Consider the following 20,126-nt stretch of genomic DNA (forward strand, 5'->3'; position numbering starts at 1 on the left):
CGACTTGTTTACATTCAACAGAATGAAATGTAAATTGCTCAGATGTCGGAAAAATTCTAGGAGTAAAGATGCTGTTATTCAAGTCGAAGTTGTTTTCTTCAGCCAAAGATTTTATTTTGGAATTGGTTGATTTTCCAACAGACGCAAAAAAATTATTGAAAGTATCCGCCACGATCTTGTCCTCTTTGCTGTAAACTTTAGGGGAGACTGATCTTTTAGGGATGCAGAGCCGGATTGCCTTCCAAATACAATTTGTGTTCCGTGGGTTGTTTTGAATCTGATCTTTGATGAATTCACTCTTCGCTGCTCTGATTGACTTCCTGACTTGGTGTTTAAGGTTTTTATAGGTAGACCAGGCATATGGATCATTAGTTCTACGAGCTGTTTTGCGCCAGACATTCCTAGATTTCATAAGTTCACGTATCTCCTCCGTTATGCAGGGATTTGGTTTTCCACGAACTTTAATTGATCTAATCGGAGCGTGATGATCGAGAATTTCATTGAACAACAGATCAAATGCGTGTAATTTGTCATCAACGTCGTCAAATACTTCCACAACAGACCAGGGTGCACCGGACATATCAAACTGAAAAGCGTCTGGATTGTAGTTTTTTAAACTCCTAGTTGTAATATATGTGGTCTTAGGTCGGGATACTTTCAGATGTAGGACGGCAAAGACCATGTCATGGTCACTAATAAAGCTGTCCATGACACCAGCCTTGACAACTTGTTTGGTTTGCGAAGCGAGAATAACATCTAAAAGAGACCGCGACGATTCGGTCACTCTAGTAGGAACAGCAATTAATTGCGATAAGTTAAACGACTCGTAAAAACTGGTTAAAGATTTCGATTCTCTACAATCGGTGCTGAGAAGATTACAGTTTAAGTCCCCCATTATGTACACAGGCTTGTCCAGTGATAACGCATAAATCAAAGTTGTGGTTAAATCGTTCTCCCAACAGGTTAGCGGTGTATCCGGAGGTCTATAGACAGTTCAAATAATAATTGACTTTAAATTCCTGACCTGTATTTTCAACCAAAGCTGATGAAAACCGGTGGTTGAAATGTCAGAGATATCACCCATTAGTTCTGTACGATAGGTATTCAAGACGTATGCACAGATCCCGCCGCCAGTCTTGTTGCTTCGATCGACCCTGTAGATGTTATAACCAGGCACTTCAATCTCCAAATCTGAAACAGAGGCATCTAGCCAAGATTCAGATATAGTAAACACGTCGAATTTGTTTGATAAAATAGTCTCTTTAACAAGCAAAAAGTGATCCCGGCATTTCAGTGAGCGAACATTAAGGTGAGCAATCTTTACGTTGTTGATGTTTCTGGTATTTGCCTTCACCGAGCAGTTAAAGGAACCATTCGGACCAGGATTGAGTTCTATGTCGAAGATCAGCTTGAGAAGCGGTCGAAAAGTCAATGTAGAGTTACAATACAATGCACATGCACGCTGTGTTCTTCTAACCTTTGCCATCACCAGCAAGCGTTTGGTCCGCCATATTGTTGTTGATTGTCGGATGAAGTAGGAATTGGACTTAAAGCTGTTCTTCTCCGGCGAAATTCCAAAAAAATCAGTGGTAGATGAAGGGCAGCTTGTAGTGCTATGAACTGGTAATAGAGAGACGTTAATTGTAGCAGTAACAAGGAAGAATATTGCCCCGATGAAGAGAGCACGTTTTGGAGTGGCCATGCTAATATGCTAATATCGTTATTGACGCGCAGCTTTTTCCTACGAAAAAAGGAAAAGGCGGCGAAAACTACCGGCCCCAAAATATATTCAGATGTCGTGTCGGCAGGGAAGAAAGGGAAGAAAGAAGACTTTCTAAGCTAGGGAAGCTTTGTAACTGACACACGCTTACTATTTTTTTCCTTTTGATATTCGGCTTCGTCTAGAGGTCATTCTGATCCCGGTCTATACCCGCTCCAAGGTCCTGCGACTTTCTTGACTTTCTATTGTTTTCAAACGATTATCGATATCGAACGCAAACGCAGCTAACTCCGCAAAGCAATACTTTCAGTCCAGATAGGGCTTAAGTTAGTGGGTTTATACACCAAGAAAAATGAGCGAAGTAGAAGAAGAGAGGGATCTGGGGTAAAGGCCATCTCTCGAGGCTCCTCTCTTTTTTCTTCGTCCACTTCCTAGCTCCGTGCAAGGTTTCTTCACAAGAGCAAGAAAACGGCCGGGATTTACAGGCATCAGTAGTATTGACATATGCGCAATGAAAAGCATTGTGACGTACTTATTTTGCGGAAAATTGTTGAGGTATGAAAGTATTATTTTAAGTGTAGACTCGAATCATGGCGCCAAAAATACGTGTTGCGGTGACGGTGTTTCGTTGACTTTTCTTGCGGTGATGCAGTGTTCATTAATTTTTTTTGCGGTGTTGCGGTGTTCAGAACCCCGCCATGTCCCCCTCCTTTAGCTCAGTGCTGACCTTATTCGAAAAGCGAAAAAGAAGAGAGTAGTTTTGTTTTTCAAACTTCTTCATGATGATCCGGAACGTCTCCATTGTTGTTGCTTATACACTGTAGGTCGATTTGATTTAGCAATATCTTACAAAAAGTTATGAATAAAATTATTGCAGTATAGTCATTTGTTATCGCTTTCCCGTATTTAATATTTCCTGGATAACACCGAATGTAACATGACGGGTCGCACGGGGCTTCTACTCTAAGTACCGCAGAGAAATGGTAGGAAAATTGTCCTAGCATTCCTTACATACTCTCACTAGGGTTCTTCGTCTTGCGGCCAGGGAAGACGTCATAATCTGTTTCAGTGACATGTCGATGATATTAAATAAAAAATAAACCAGAAAGGGCCGATGGAATTTGAGACAAGCCTTAAAATGAAGTCACGATATTAACAGTGCTTTAAATGTAAATAGTGCATCGAGTCATTCCCAATGCTTTCAAATGATGGCGGACTCCACCGACGCCAATCATCTGGAACGAAACAAGGTCATTATTCTTGGTTTTCACCAGTCATGTGATCAAAACTAAAAATCGTAACCATTCAATAAATAAATTCAAGAATCTAGGATATGATAGATGATTGCTATATAAACAACCTCGCCAAGAATCAGGTTTCTGCTGTTGTTCATTCGCCCGTTATTCGCAGAAGCGTGTCATCCAAATTTATAGAGCTTTGTATGGAGACGCCATGTTTGTGCCCTTCGGAGGGGCACAAACATGGCGACCGTAAAATAACAAAAACATCCGTCCTTGAGTTTTGCTATTGAAACGAACATTTTTACTCTAGTGCTCCGACACATTGAAATAAATGCTTCTTCTAGTGCAAGCACCGTTTATTTAACAAAAACTAAAGCGATAACTCGTCTTTTGACCTACGCGACAGTCTTTTCTGGCCGCCATTTTCATGTCACGCAACGCAAAAGCTTGGAGTGCTCTGTTACAAAAAGAAGAACTCTGTCGAGCTAAAACATTGCCAAACGTCACGTTCCTACAGGGCCTTTTATCTGATGAAACTAAAACCTCAGAAGGAAGGATAATTTCTAATTTTGGAATATGACTACGTCACATGAAAACCAAGAATATATCGGATCACGTCTAAACACACGCGAAGAAAGACTTGAACAGGAAAGAAACGTGAGCGAACAAAACCGGGCAATGCCGATAAATCAAATTGTAATCCCGCAATGATGAACGAATTACACAACATGAACCTTCCTCTGCTTCTCCCCCTGAACCAAGTACAGATCTATGAACTGAACTTAAAGATACCAAAGTGTCTACGAATCGATGTTGAGCGCGGCGAGCAGACGTAAATGTCTTGTTTACCCAATGAAAGCCATCACAATAAACTCTGAGATTGCATCGAGATGCTTGTCCGGACGTAAAGGGGCGTTTGATCAATCAATCTAAAACAGATCTTAAGGAATAAAAACCCAGATGATGTGGAATACTTCTCTGAGTATGTCGTTGGTAGTGGGAGCCACGTGCAGTATTATCATGCTCGGCAATTGAAGTTATTGTATAGAAAATATCGTACAATTACACAGCCGAGGGCAAAAAGAAAAGGACGAGGAGAAACTTAGTACATGGAGCTGAGACAGATTGTCAGTGCTTTTTAAAAGTGACCATGCACGGCTACCAATGGCTTGGCCAATCGCTTGGCCAATGGCTCGTACACGCAACGAATCGTAAAAGTCCGTAAGTGACGGCCTCCGAAAGAAGTGAGCCCACCCCCCATCCCCTGAAAATAGAGGAACTAAGGTTAATATGTATAATTATTTTTCCAATCAATAACCTGAGTAACGCACCATAAACTGATGACGATCCAACTAGGGAAGGTATAGCTTATTCCAGGAGGCGTCATGAAGCGCCCTGGTAAAACAAACACCGCAAAATTTTCATCAAGTAAGAAGAAGGTACTAACAGGACCTTTTCTTCAAATTGAAATTACTACAATTAACAACTTTGCATCATTTTTAACAGGAACGCATGAAAAGAACTCGACCAGAGCAGTTAAATATTTATAAAGCGGAGTAACGTAGCAGTGCATCATGAACAGTAAAAATAGTTTAAGGTATCTAACATCACGGTCTACATATAAAGTGCCCACCCATGTGCCAGCAACATAAATTTGAACTGGAACGAAGAATTTCTAAACGATTTATAAGAACTCAATTTTTTTACGAATTACACCCACAGCCTTAGAGGAGTATAGCCCTGGTCTCATAGAATTAAACAAAAACAAAAAAAAAAAACCCACCGGAAGGAGATACTTACAGTAGAGGTCATTTGCTTCCCCTCAAGGGGTGAGATATTCTCGCCAATATCCACTGCATTTATATCGCATTTACGCGCGAGAACTTACTAGAGAAGAAGTTGACATGGGCGACAATCTCCAACCTACGCATTGTCCAAATCGATAAACCTCCACAAGTAAAATACACGCGTGTAGCTTTAAGAAAGGGCCAAAAGTGGCATCTTCAAAAAAAGTCCAGTAAGCATAGTTTAAGATGCCGCAATCAAAATTGCAATTGTGGCGCATATCTAAACGCCAGAGAACTTACTAGAGAAAGAAAGTTGATATGGGCGAGAACAGTCCAACCCAAACACTGTCCAAATCGATACACCTCCACAAATAAAATACACGTGTGTAGATTTGAGAAGGGGCCAAATCTAGCATCTTTAAAAAGTCCAATAAGCATAGGCTGAGATGCCGACACCGAAATTGTGAGTGTGGCGCATCGCTAATCGCGCGAAAACACGCGAGAGAAAGAAATATAATTGGGCGAGAATCTCCAACCCAAGCATGGCCCACAGCGACAGACTACCACAAGTGAAATAACGTGTGTAGATTTGAGAAAGGGCCAAATCTAGCATCTTTAAAAAGTCCAGTAAGCATAGTTTGAAATCCCGTGTGTGGCGCATCTCTAAACGCGCGAAAACCTACTAGAGAAAAGAAAGTTGATAAAGGCGAGAATGTCTCACCCAAGCATTGTCCAAATCGATAGACTTCCGCAAGTGAAATACACGTGTCTAGATTTGGAGGAGGGCTAAAAGTATCATCTTTAAAAAGTTAGGTAAGCATCGGTTGGGAATCCCGCACCTAAAACGCGAGTGCGGCGCATCTCTAAACGCACAAAAACTTACAAGAGAAAAGAAAGTTGATAGGGGCGAGAATCTCCCACCCAAGCACTGTCTAAATCGATAGACTTCTACAAGTGAAATACACGTCTGCAGATTTTGGGGGAGGCCTTAAAGTAGCATCTTTAAAAAGTTAAGTAAAAATTGGTTGGGATTCCCGCACCGAAACCGGGAGTGTGTTGCATCTCGAAACGCGCGAAAACGAGCGAGAGAAAAAATATAAACGGGCGAGAATCTCCAACCCAAGCATTGTCCAAAGCGACAGACTTCCACAAGTGAAATACACGTCTGTAGATTTTCGGGAGGGCTAGAAGTAGCATCTTTAAAAAGTTAGGTAAGCATTGGTTGGGATTCCCGCACCTAAAACGCGAGTGTGGCGCATCGTTAAACGCGCGAGAACCTACGAGAGAAAAGAAAGTGGTTTGGGGGCGAGAATCTTTCACCGAAGCACTGTCCAAATCGATAGACTTTCACAAGTTACATACATGTGTATAGATTTGGGGGAGGGCTAAGAGTAGCATCTTTAAAAAGTTAGGTAAGGACTGGTTGGGATCCCCGCACCTAAAACGCGAGTGTGGTGCATCTCTAAACGCGCGAGAACTTACGAGAGAAAGGAAAGTTGATATGGGCGAGAATGTCTCACCCAAACACTGTTCAAATCGATAGACTTCCACAAGTAAAATACACGTGTGTAGATTTGAGAAAGGGCAAAAATCTAGAATCTTCAGCAAGTCCAGTAAGCATAGTTTAAGATTTCGACACCGAAATTGCGAGTGTGGCGCATTTCTAAACGCGCGAGAAATTAATAGCGAAAAGAAAGTTGATGTAGGCGAGAATCTCTTACCCAAGTACTTTCCAAATCAATAGACTTCCACAAGTGAAACACACGTGTCTAGATTTGAGGGAAAACTAAAAGTAGCATCTTTAAAAAGTTAGGTAAGCATTGATTGAGATCCCCACACCTAAAACGCGATTGTGGCACATCTCTAAACGCGCGAGAACTTACGAGAGAAAAGAAAGTTGATATGGGCGAGAATCTCCAACCTAAACACTGTCCAAATCGATAGACTTTCACAAGTGAAATACAAGTGTGTAGATTTGAGAAAGGGCGAAATATAGCATCTTCAAAAAGTCCAGTAAGCATAGTTTGAGATGCCGACACCGATATCCCGAGTGTGTCGCATCTCGAAACGCGCGAAAACACGCAAGAGAAAAAACATATAAATGGACGAGAATCTCCAACCCAAGCATTGTCCAAAGCGACAGACTAGCACAAGTGAAATACACGTATGTAGATTTGAGAAACGGCCAAATCTAGGATCTTTAGAAAGTCCAGTAAGCATAGCTTGAGATGCCGCCACCAAAACCGCGAGGGTGGCGCGTCTCTAGGAACGCGAAAACGTACTAAAGAAAAGAAAGTTGATATGGGCGAGAATCTCTTAATGAACCACTGTCCAAATCGACAGACTTCCACAACTGAAATAAACGTCTGTAGATTTTCTGGAGGGCTAGAAGAAGCATCTTTAAAAAGTTAGGTCAGCATCGGTAGGGAGTCTCGCACCTAAAACGCGAGTGTGGCGCATCTCTAAACGCGCGAAAACTTACAAGAGAAAGGAAAGTTATTAATACTGGCGAGAATCTTTCATCCAACACTGTTCAAATCGATAGACTTCCACAAGTGAAATACACGTGTGTAGATTTGAGAAAGGGCCAAATCTAGCATCTTTAAAAGGTCCACTAAGCATGGTTTGAAATCCCGACACTAAAACCGCGAGTGTGGTGCATCTCTAAATGCGCGTGAACTTACGAGAGAAAAGAAAGTTGATAGGGGCGAGAATCTCTCACCCAAGCACTGTTTAAATCGATTGACTTCCACAAGTGAAATACACATCTGTAGATTTGGGGGAGGGCTAAAAGTATTATCTTTAAAAGGTTAGGTAAGCATTGGTTGGGATCCCCGCAACTAAAACGCGAGTGTGGCGCATCTCTAGACGCACGAGAACTTACGAGAGAAAAGAAAGTTGATATGGGCGAGAATCTCCAACCCAAACACTGTGCAAATCGATAAATTTCCACAAGTGAAATAAACGTGTGTAGATTTTGGGGAGGGCTAAAGGTAGCATCTTTGAAAAGTTAGGTAAGCATTGGTTGGGATTTCCGCACCTAAAACGCGAGTGTGGCGCATATCTAAACGCGCGAGAACTTACGAGAGAAAAGAAAGTTGATATGGGCGAGAATATCTCACTCCTTGAGGGGACGCAAATGACTTCTACTGTAAGGGCTGTTTTCCTCTAAGGCTGTGGGTGTAATTCGTAAAAACACTGAGTTCTTATGAATCGTTTAGAAATTCTTCGTTCCAGTTCAAGTTTATGTTGGTGGCACATGGGTGGGCTCTTTATATGTAGACCCCAATGTAAGATAGCTCAAACTATTTTTACTGTTCATGATTCACGGTTATGTTAGTCTGCTTTATAAATATTTGACTGCTCTGGTCGAGTTTTTAAGTGGCAGTCCCGCTAAAAGCGGTCCACTCGACTTCGGGACCAAAAATAATTTTCCTTCATTTTTTGTCACTGAAAAGGGTTTGACACATATATATAAACAGGCAATTTATTAGTTTCCAATTCCTTATTTTTGCTTTGCTACGAGCCAAAATTGAATTTTGGCCGAACTGAGGTTGCCGACCGTGATCAGAAAGGTAAAATTCACCGATTTTGTGAAGCGTGCTACGTCGCCTAAAATGCAGCTCACGGAATTTCGTTTCCGTACGAAATTTAAGGTACATTCATTTCTTTGACTGACGAAATATGGAAACTTTTCGAAAAATTCTAAGCTTACCAGCGAGGCTGGAAGACACCCTACTCCGAGGCCTTTGATCACCTACTAAAATTTAGCCAAATTTGACGGGGAAAATCTCAAAAGTTGGGTCTAAATGAAGCCTAAAAAGCACATCACAGTAAATTTCATACCTTGATAAACCGTTCTATAAGTTCAAACCGGTGGGTATCTCCTTGGATTGCAGGCGAGAACAGATTAAAATCTGCCACAGTCAGTGTGTTTACATAGCTATCGCTCGTGTCAAAGCTCATTTGCATAACCCTAGCAACCGGTGAAAATACATCTTCTTCCGTTCAGGTTCGTTTGTCGACCTTCTGAGTAGTGGCAAATAGCTTCCTTTAATACTTGTGTACACTCTAGATCCAGTTTTGAGGTGAAGGTTGCGTTAAAGTTGATCAATTCTCAAGACTTGCGAGACTCCAAAAGTAAATAATGACGCCGGTCTGCAGAAATTAACCGTAGCCGTCGTCGTGACCCTTCAATAAATTCCGCCGCAGAGGTAGCACTAGGAGAAGAAGAAAATCGTAAGTTTTCATTTACCGTTTAATGGCAACTGAATCCAGTACTACTGCCAAGACTACTGGGAGCTTGAGGGCTATGTGCCCGAATTTGAAAAACAACAACAATGAACACTTGCCGGTTGCATCGCTGCGAAATGAACCTGAGTGAACACGACACGCTTGAATGGAACTATTTTTTGCGATGAATGATGGGCTAATTACCAGGGGCCGAGGGCAAATCCCCTACCCCGCACGCGCCGATGATTAGATTTGGCAAGATTTGGTCATTTCAATATTGATAATGAAAAAGCCACCCATTAATTTTTTGGGCTAGTGCAATCTTTTCAGTATGTAAACACACTGACTGTGGCAGATTTTAATCTGTTCTCGCGTGCAATCCAAGGAGATACCCACCGGTTTGAACTTATTGAACGGTTTATCAAGGTATGAAATTTACTGTGATGTGCTTTTTAGGCTTCATTTAGACCCAACTTTTGAGATTTTCCCCGTCAAATTTGGCTAAATTTTAGTAGGTGATCAAAGGCCTCGGAGTAGGGTGTCTTCCAGCCTCGCTGGTAAGCATAGAATTTTTCGAGAAGTTTCCGTATTTCGTCAGTCAAAGTAATGAATGTACCTTAAATTTCGTACGGAAACGAAATTCCGTGAGCTGCATTTTAGGCAACGTAGCACGCTTCACAAAATCGGTGAATTTTACCTTTCTGATCACGGTCGGCAACCTCAGTTCGGCCAAAATTCAATTTTGGCTCGTAGCAAAGCAAAAATAAGGAATTGGAAAATAATAAATTGCTTTTTTATATGTATGTGTCAAACCCTTTTCAGTGACAAAAAATGAAGGAAAATTATTTTTGGTCCCGAAGTCGAGTGGACCGCTTTTAGCGGGACTGCCACTTAATTTCAATATGATTAAACGTTTGTTATGTGTTCCTGTTAAAAATGATGCAAAGTTGTTTATTCTAGTAATTTCCATTTGGAGAAAAGGTCTGTTAGTACCTTCTTCTTACTTGATGAAAATTTTGCGGGGTTTGTTTTACCAGGGCGCTTCATGACGCCTCCTGGAATAAGCTATACCTTCCCTAGTTGAATCGTCATCAGTTTATTGCACGTTATTCAGCTTATTGATTGGAAAAATAATTATACTTTTGAACCTTAGTTTCTCTATTTTCAGGGGATAGGGGGTGGGCTCACTTCTTTCGTAGGCCATTACTTACGGACTTTTACGATTCGTTGCGTGCACGAGCCATTGGCCAAGCGATTGGCCAAGCCATTGGTAGCCGTGCATGGTCACTTAAAGCACTGACAATCTATCTCAGCTCCATGTACTAAGTTTCTCCTCGTGCTTTTCCTTTTGCCCTCGGCTGTGTAATAGCACGGTATTTTCTACACAATAACTTCAATTGCCGAACATGATAACACTGCACGTGGCTCCCACTGCCAACGACATACTCAGAGAAGTATTCCACATCATCTGGGTTTTTATTCCTTAAGATCTGTTCTAGATTGATTAATCAAACGCCCCTTTACGCCCGGAAAAGCATCTCGATGCAATCTCAGAGTTTATTGTGATGGCTTTCATTGGGTAAACAAGACATTTACGTCTGCTCTCCGCTCAACATCCATTCGTAGGCACTTTGGTATCTTTAAGTTCAGTTCGTAGATCTGTACTTGGTTCAGGGGGAGAAGCAGAGGAAGGTTCATGTTGTGTAATTCGTTCATCATTGCGGGATTACAATTTGATTTATCGGCATTGCCCGGTTTTGTTCGCTCACGTTTTTTCCTGTTCAAGTCTTTCTTCGCGTGTGTTTAGACGTGATCCGATATATAATGACTTTGCTTTGTTCCAGATGATTGGCGTCGGTGGAGTCCGCCATCATTTGAAAGCATCGGGAATGATTCGAACGCACTATTTACATTTAAAGCACTGTTAATATCGTGACTTCATTTTAAAGCTTGTCTCATATTCCATCGGCCCTTTCTGGTTTATTTTTTTATTTAAGGTGGCCGAACATAGTTTTCGCGCGCGCTTTTGCTGATGCGATTGAGCGCGCGCACAAGGATTGCAAAAAACAAACATGCCGTCAATAGAGCGATCATTTCATTTACTCAATACCCGCACTATCTGTGCTATTTTTCTCTATAATTGATGGTTTAGTCTTTTATCACAAATATATGTTAGAAAAGGTGGAGATGGAAAAAACTCAGCAATTCTCAGCTTTTTCTTTGTTACCGAAAAAACTCAGTTAAATGTAGCGCATGCGTAGTAAGTCAAAAAAATTGCGATTGAATGAAAATTTGCACTCTCGAAAATACGCCTATTTCTCGAGAACCCCTCATTAGAATTTCACGAAATTTGGCACGAAAATACTTTAGGAAATAAGCAACTGGAGTATTGAAAATAATTGACCTTTAACAAAGGAAACTCTAGATATTCCAGTAAACCTTCAACAAGGGATAATTAAAGATCTCTCTGTTAAATTATTAGCAAAATGGTGTTAACTTGTGAGAATCGTTACAAGCTTGTTGCATGCAAATTGTAAAGAAAATCTAATGACTAGATTTTCTACAAATAAAGAAAACCGGTTTCAAAGGCCTGTTTATTTTTATTCGTGTTGCCATGGCAACGGCACATACGTCAGCTTAACCATCAAAAAACCAAAGTTTGTGTTGTTAATTTGCTTGCTGCCATTTTTGGCGATCGAGAGATCAAGGGTTTTAGAGAAAGAGGTGAATGAAACACAGGTATCAAAAACTGTGTTCAGCCACCTTAATATCATCGACATGTCACTGAAACAGATTGTGACGCTTTCCCTGGCCGCAAGACGAGAGTATGTAAGGAATGGTAGGATAATTTTCCTACCATTTCTCTGCGGAACTTGCAGTAGAAGCCCCGTGCGTCCCGTCATGTTTATTTTATTAACTCCTTTACAGTGAAATGCAAGAAAAAAATTAAAACGTAGTAGAAATAAAATGCTGTCTGTGATAGAGTATATATGAGATTGTCATTCCTATTTAAGTGTTCTCTCCATGCAAAAATTATTCCTGCAAACAGGGGGGCTAGGCAGGTGCAAGACTATTATAATATGGGGTTTCTCATATATATGGGAGTCATGACTTTGACGCATAATACAGTAATTGCCGGATCCTCACCTTTTAAATGGCTGCAATGCGTTTGGACCGAGTGTAAACAAAGTATCAAAAGTGCACCTATTGAAGTTACCACCTACTCCGTAACCAGTACCCATTTAAACATCTGGGCGAGGAGCGGCTCTGTGGAAGTACGAACACAATACAATGATCCTCAATAGAGTTCCATTGCACCAACCACTGGGCCACCTTGCCTCCTCCTCCATAGGGTTGGAGTGGCGTTTACCTTAGGATGAAAGTTATTAAGACCAATATCCTTCTACAGGGACAATTTGAGTGTGTAGAAACCTTTTTTTAAGCCTGTCTCTGTATAAACCGGCAACTGATTTTACTTCGATTTACGATTTACGATTTTTCTCATAAGCTGGGATTTCGAGGCCCTTATACCTAGTCAATCGCTAAAATGAGTTTTATTTGATTAAAAGTTCTAACTGAATTTTTCTAGGATTGATTGAAGTTCGGTCCGCTTGACACAAGTTGCGTGCCTGCCGAAACTGGAAAATAGCACATATTGCCCGAGATCTAAAAAAATTGATATTCGCTCAAAAGTCCCAATTCTACATGAAGAAAAGGTATAAATGGCCGTTAATTTGAAACAATAATAAAATTTGTCTGCCCACTAGGTTTTCAAACTAACGACCGCTTAAAGTTCAGGAAATTTTGAAAATATTTCAGTGAGTAACTAACATACTCGCCGTGGTAAAGCGCTCCGAGAAATTTACGTAAATCTTTTGGCAAATTTTATTGTTCTTTCAAATTAGCGGCCATTTACACCTTTTCTTCATGTCACGGTTCAGCAGTTTCAAACAGGTGCCACATTTATAAAACGTGCCTTCAAATTAGAACTATTTTCGTGTTGGGTTCAAAACTCAATTTAACGGGTAGAAAATCGTCTTTTAACCGTCGAAGGAACATCGTTGAATTATAATTGCAACATGGCTAACCAAACTGCTGTATCTATAGTTGAAAAATAGTTGGAAAAAAGAATTGGGACTTTTGAGCGAATATTGAATTGGTTAGGGCGCCGGCAATATGTGATATTTTTCCAGTTTCGGTAGACACGCAACTTCTGTCGAGCGGACCGAACTTCAATCAATCCTAGAAAAATTCCATTACAATTTTTAATAAAAAAAGAAAACTCCTTTTGGTGATTTACTAGGTAGGTAGGTAAAGTCCGAGTACGAGCCAAGTGGCCCATCAGGCCGGAGCTTATCCCAGTTTCTGTAGCATGAAGCGACTAGGAGTATTTCTACTCCCCCCTGGATGGGATGCTAGTCCATCGCAGGGTTACCCCCAGCATTCAGTTCGCCGGTACCCATTTATACACCTGGGTGGAGAGAGGCACTGTGAGAGTAAAGTGTCTTGCCCAAGAACACAACACAATGTCCCCGGCCAGGGCTCGAACCCGGACCGCCTCGAAATCCCAGCTTATAAGAAAAATCGAATTTTCGAAGTAAAATCAGTCGTCGGTTTTTACAAGGACAGCCTCTTAACATTGTGTAACCAATAGCATTTTGAGACGACTTTGAGCGACATAAGGCAACTTAAGGCGACCTAGGCGACTTAAGACCCCAGAGTAGGCCTAATTTGTTTTCTAGATAGCAAATTACTGTCCTTACTGCAGCTTTTATGTATTTATGGTAAACACATTTGACTTTTTAGCTTAAGCGATTAAAAGAATTACAAAGTGTATTGACTTTGAATCTATTTAGCTTGAGCTAAATGTAAGATTATTCTATAACTTTCATATTTGTTATTATTAGAATGTTCAGCACCCTTGGGTATGGAAAACCGTAAAATAACAGAGGGACAGATTTCAGCGTCTTCCCAGTTTGATGGAAATCTTGCCCCAACCCACGGAAGACTGCATTTCAAGGGTGGCTACGGAGCATGGGCCGTGCGTACGAATGATATAAATCAGTGGTTTCAAATCGATCTTCGTGTTGAGGCAAATGTCACTTTTGTGGCAACCCAAGGGAGGTACGGGGACCCCAACCAGCGGGTGACCAAGTACAAGTTACAATACAGCAAGGATGGACTTTCGTTTCAGGTTTACAACCAGCATGGAGAAAATTTAGATAAGGTGAGATGAACTTATTCATGTCCAAACAAATCAGTGGTTTCAAATCGATCTTCGTGTTGAGGCAAATGTCACTTTTGTGGCAACCCAAGGGAGGTACGGGGACCGCAACCAGCGGGTAACCAAGTACAAGTTACAATACAGCAAGGATGGACTTTCCTTTCAGGTTTATAAACATCATGGAGAAAATTTAGATAAGTTGAGATGAGCTTATTCATGTCCAAACAAATCAGGAAATACAGACAGGCAATCAACGAACCAGTGTCGGGCCTCAACTGTCAAGAAACATTTGAACACGTGATGAGAAAACGATGGAACTACCCTTAAGATGTCTTCGGAGTGCCATCAGAACTCAAGTACATGTAGCTAGGGGGAGGGGGGTAGGTGTGGTATAAGAAAACGTACCGTAGTTGGGCATACTTCGTGGTGGTATACGGTGAACTATTGACTCTTTTTGCAGTGTTGTATATACACTTCCCTAAAGGCTTGTTTTTAAAGTGCTACTATGAGGCAATTTTTACCCCTGAAATTTTTATGTCTATCACATAGAATGTCACAAAGGTTTAGAAACTCCGTTTATCGTTTGCAAATATCTGCATTGGTTCCGGAGACAATTAAAATTGAAAATTGTAAATAATATGCAAAGAGAACTGATGACGTCACACACTCAAACAAATATTACATAGTACATAAATAGAGTTATATCGGTCAATTTTCAACAGAGAACATTGAACCTTGGTAGGCTAATAGTTCTACAGGCAACACTCCTAAAGCTTCTGTAAACAATTTTGTTCCCATGGCGACTCACTCTTTACCAGTTTCCTCCAACTTGATTTCAATATTTTCGTGATTGTCACCTCGAGAAACATTAAGCAAGGCCACAAACTTGACCTGACACATTTATATGTTTGTTGGATCTTGCAGATAAGCCACCATTGGCAAATATCACAATAGAGCACCAAAATTGGCCAAAAGTCCTTTAATATCGAGGATGCCTGTAACCCAGTATGTTGGCATGGTAGCAAAAATATTAAACTCATAACCTGGAGCACACCTAGTAGAATTTTAGAAAAAAAAACATTTCTGATACAAATTGGTTGAGATCTCTCTTTTCATCAAATTGGAGCAAAATTCGGTCGAGTTTATGATGCCATCACTTGACTAATTTGCAAAGTTTTAAAACTTGAGTTTCCTTGAAACGAAAACAAATATTTGAAAATAGTAAACAGTCTCTTTTTCTCATACACACAACTATGTTTTTTTTTGTTTGTTTGTTTAAGATGGCTTACATAGGAAAGATGTGATTTTCATCGTAGTAGCACTTTAAGCTAAAGAATCAAGTCAATCTTGGGATATTTCGCGGTAAACGATTCCGGCCGCAAAATAATAATAATAATAATGATAATGACAATAATAATAATAATAATAATAATAATAATAATAATAATAATAACAACAACCAATATGGGCTCCAGATCGTCTAGAAGGTACTTTTTAATTAGGTGATTCAGACACCTTTTAAAAGTAGGGCTAAGCCTGAAGCGTTTAGATTACCAGCGAATATTTGACACTTTAATAGCCTTTTGAACCTTATAATCTAATCTATCATCGACAGCGCAGTCACGCAACTTATGAGTTTTTTGCTCATTTCTACTTCGTTACCGGTATGTATTTACGTTTAATTATCGCTAGGTGTTTCTTGGAAACAGTGATCAAGACTCCGTGGTTAAACATCCCTTGATTCCTCCAATTGAAGCACGATACATCAGACTGATACCCAAGACATGGAATCACCACATCTCCATGAGGATGGAACTCTATGGATGTTTTGGTATTTAGCCCTTGCTTTAATCTTCAACAATGACTAAGTTTTAAATTTTTGCACCCGCCCAGGTTACAAGTGCCAAAATGTGCGCCTTTGTCACCGTTGATCTTATCGTGAATGTGTACTTTATCTAAGTGTAAATCCCAATTGTGGCGGCCGTCCAAAATTCTGGAGTTAAATTACGAGGGGCCAAAAAATTTAAACATATTGTCTTTATTTTCGTTAGCTGAGAAGAAAAAGACTTTCATCGTATTACTTCGGTACAACAGTACGGTTTTGATCGTTACTCGTATTGCGCCCAACTACTCCATGTTTTTACTATCAACTGAAGTTATTCAGACCTCGGGGAGGCGGCTTGTTTTTATGAAATGAAGTTAACTTTCGTTTTCGAAGACTTTTAAGCACTTATTGCTTTTGATTACTTTTGAGTCTTTTTTTGGCAATTTTCTGGCGTTTTGGAAAAATCAAGAAAAACACGAAAAGGAATCCAATAATGGTGGTTATTAGATGACATCACCATCCCTTGTTGTTCCCGTCAAAGGAAATAGTTTCGGGCGTAGTTTGTACATTCTTAGTTTTATGATCGTCGCTTGAATATTCTTGAACGAATGCTACCCCCCTGCTACCTGCTTATTCGCAGAGGATAATCCATTTTGAAGAGAAGCTAATAGACCTGAATGTGGCTAAGCTAGATGACTATCATTTGCCATTTGTTTTACTGTTTAGAGTGTCTGGCTCCTTTGGGAATGGAAAACTTTAAGATAACGCCCGCACAAATATCTGCGTCCTCTCAGCATGATGGAGATCATGCCCCAAACTACGGAAGACTACACTATAAGGGTAATTACGGCACGTGGGCAGCGGGAGTGAATGATCTACATCAGTGGATTCAAATCGATTTTAGAGTTCAGACAACTGTCACTTATGTGGCAACCCAAGGAAGATTTGGGAGCAGCCAACGGGTGACCCAATACAAGTTACAGTACAGCAACGATGGAAATTCCTTTCAGGTTTTTAAACAGCAAGGAGAGAACACAGATAAGGTGATAATGTATCCCTTACAAGACGAGAAAATTAAAAAAAAAAAAAAAAAATGAAACGCTAGCGAGAAAGCGGCTGGTGTCAGATCAGGAACACCAGATATACTGACGACGTCTTGAAACATTACAAAAGAGACTTACTTGGTTGAATAAGAAGCAACCATCGATAGCACCCTACACAATGGTATTCCTCACCCCAGTAATTAACAGTTAAAAACGGAAAACTTCAATTGCATTCTTGATGAATTTTGCGTAGCCACCTCTTTGTTTTTAGTATCGTAGTGCAAAATACTCTAAATGTTAGGTAATTTCGGTGCATCTCTAGAAAACAATAATTGGCAAAGTTAGTCAAAAAACTGATTAACTATCCCAAAGTAGGCATAATAATGAAACAAATATTCCATTATTTGGCTTTCATTATTACAATCAATTTGGCACAAAAGTCCCATTGGTTCCGTTCGTTCCATAATGAAACGAACCTATTTTTTTTGGCAAGAACTGTCTTCGTTCCAGCGTATTTCACTGAGCAGACTACACGGCTAATTTGTATGCGTTATTGGCCAAAAACCATCTCAGGCCCTGCCCACACTTCGCCGGAGAAATTTGTTGACAGCGTTTCACTCTAAACAAAGCATCAAATGTTTTTCATTTACAGGACGCCAAAGAAATTGTAAAAGGCAACACACACCGGTCATTTTCGATTTGTGTTTGAAGAAAACTCGGATAGGAATATTACATGATTATAGTGATGTCATCGCTTCCGATAAGCTCCGTTCTCTTAAGCTCTCTGTTTTCCGTCCACATTTCAACGCAAAGCCGACGTTTTCAAATTCCTTCCGTTTGAAAGGCGTTTTCGAAAAGCTCCGATTTCGTGAAGGATTAGATCAGTGTAGACGCCGGTAGGCTAACCGTAAAAAAACAGCTGCGTTTTCAAGTTTCTCCGGCTGAAGAGGGCTTGAGGTCTATAAAACGAAGTTCATGATTTATGAATTAACTTGCAATAATTGTACCGTTTGACTATAATTTATCGTTTTTAACTCTGGCTAAATCCATGCGCGAAGAATAGAAGCAAACAGAAAGCTCACAGTTTGCTTCTCGAAACAGATAATGTCCGCGGACAAATATCCGAGCATATTTCCGCGCCAAATGGAGGCTATTGTTTATATATTTCCTCGTCAAATAGGGGCTATCGTGTTTATTATTCCTTCAAATATTTTTCGCAGCACATTGGGGAATATCACTTCTCCTCTCAAGACGAAAGCATAACATAACTCATATGTGTATATAAGTTTGGTTATTCGTGTTCCTGCAGGTGTTTGTTGGAAACAGTGATTCTGATACCGTGGTAAAGCATCGCTTAACTCCACCAGTCAAAGCGCGATATGTTAGACTGGCACCCACAGCATGGCACTACCACATCTCCATGAGGATGGAACTCTACGGCTGTATTGGTAAGTGACCCTTTAATCCAACCCTGAAACCCAACAATGACTAATTTCTCAATGTTTGCACTTTCATTCCAGTAGAAAGGACTTTAGAAGGCTTGAATGAAAGAGTTTCGGTACTCTGTAGCGCGTTCATGCGAGATGTGGGAGACTGCTCACGTATGAGAAAAACAGAGCCAACCTGTTAACGGCAATGAAAATGTCGAAAAACTACCGACTTTATCGCAAGATATTTTCACGGTTACACATCGCAAGACATAAACAGTCAACAGATTGATTAACTTCTCATAAGTATTTCTATGACACAAATCTACGATCACAACCAGTCGTGTTTAATCTTTCATCATTTTACTCTAGCTTAAAATTAACGGCAAGAATTCCGCTCGGGCCTCTTCTGTAAAGGGGCACTGTCACGGTCATTTTGCTGCATCCTTAATCTCTATGATCTAGATAGATCTGGTAATTATATCACCTGTCAAGCGCTTTCGCATTGGCAGAGCTCAGAGAACACTGTAGATGGGTTGTCTGCAGAAAGGAGTTGGTAATGTAGACACGAAAAATGCGACAAAATCAAGAAACGAGTCTGAAGAAAATCTGAAGACGAAAATTATTGAAAATGAGACGGGACTCAAAAGACAAGCAAGCGTTTGGTGTCGAATGAAGTCTCCATTTACACATTCAACTGTTTTGACTATGTATAATAGAACAATTAACGAATTCGGTTTTTCTTTATGTCCAGAATAATCAAGGTCTCGGTAAGTCATAACACTTGCTGATAACACTTACCTGGCCCTCGATTTATTCTCGATATCACGGAAAATCTTACCTAATAATTGTTTACTATATGCCCGATGTCTTCTCCATTTTGTAGACGATATGCAAGCTCTCGGTATGGAAAGTGGTGCCATTGCAGACTCGCAATTAACTGCTTCTTCCGAACTGGACAGCTACCACGCTATCAGGCGAGCGAGGTTGCATACTAAGGAGACTGATGTTTATTCGCGTGGTAGCTGGGCATCAGCAACCAATGATTTGAACCAATGGTATCAAGTTGATTTTGGTAAAATCACGCCTGTGACACATGTGGCTACGCAGGGAAGGAATTCTTACTTTCCTGCACAGATGGTTACTAAGTACAAGTTGCAGTTTAGTGACGATGGAGCATCATTCTTGTTTTACAAGAGACAAGGAGAATCTTCAGACGCGGTAAACTGAAATATAATTTCAGGATGTTCTTTCAATAATAATGGCTCTACTTACCTAGAAAGACGTATAATGCGTCAGAGACATAATACATCTAAAATTAAGTATGTTAAGGTAAATCTAAGAAGTACAAATTTTCCACGGACTGGCTTTTTGGCTCCCAGTAGAGCAAAGGGCGTTGACAACTCTGTGCAAGCACAAGCAAAGAATAACTATGATATATTATATGATATATTATATATGTGACATAATTAGCAATACAAACAGTAGCTGGTCACCCAAATAAACTAAACTAGTTGGATCACCACCACACACTTTGTCTTTAGAATTGAAGCTCTCTAGGCCGCGTACGATGTGCTATTCACATTTATGGTATGTCAGATGTTATCCTTCGCTGTGCGTTGCCAA

General features: G+C 40.4%; 1 protein-coding gene across 1 annotated transcript in view; it reads left to right on the forward strand.

The window, feature by feature from the left end:
- LOC110065772 (lactadherin-like) overlaps window positions 1-19,730 on the forward strand; it is a 23,075-nt gene extending 3,345 nt beyond the window's left edge. Inside the window, exons 3-7 of the mRNA XM_089291912.1 lie at window positions 13,889-14,208; window positions 15,898-16,036; window positions 16,757-17,073; window positions 18,383-18,521; window positions 19,387-19,730. Coding sequence (XP_089148038.1) covers window positions 13,889-14,208; window positions 15,898-16,036; window positions 16,757-17,073; window positions 18,383-18,521; window positions 19,387-19,730 — 1,259 coding nt within the window. The remainder of the gene's footprint in view (window positions 1-13,888; window positions 14,209-15,897; window positions 16,037-16,756; window positions 17,074-18,382; window positions 18,522-19,386) is intronic.
- The last annotated feature ends 396 nt before the right edge of the window (window positions 19,731-20,126 follow it).

Source organism: Orbicella faveolata, unplaced genomic scaffold (assembly GCF_042242905.1).
Source record: "Orbicella faveolata isolate gen_17 unplaced genomic scaffold, um_ofav_v1 contig_24, whole genome shotgun sequence".
NCBI classification, from domain to species: Eukaryota; Metazoa; Cnidaria; class Anthozoa; order Scleractinia; family Merulinidae; genus Orbicella; species Orbicella faveolata.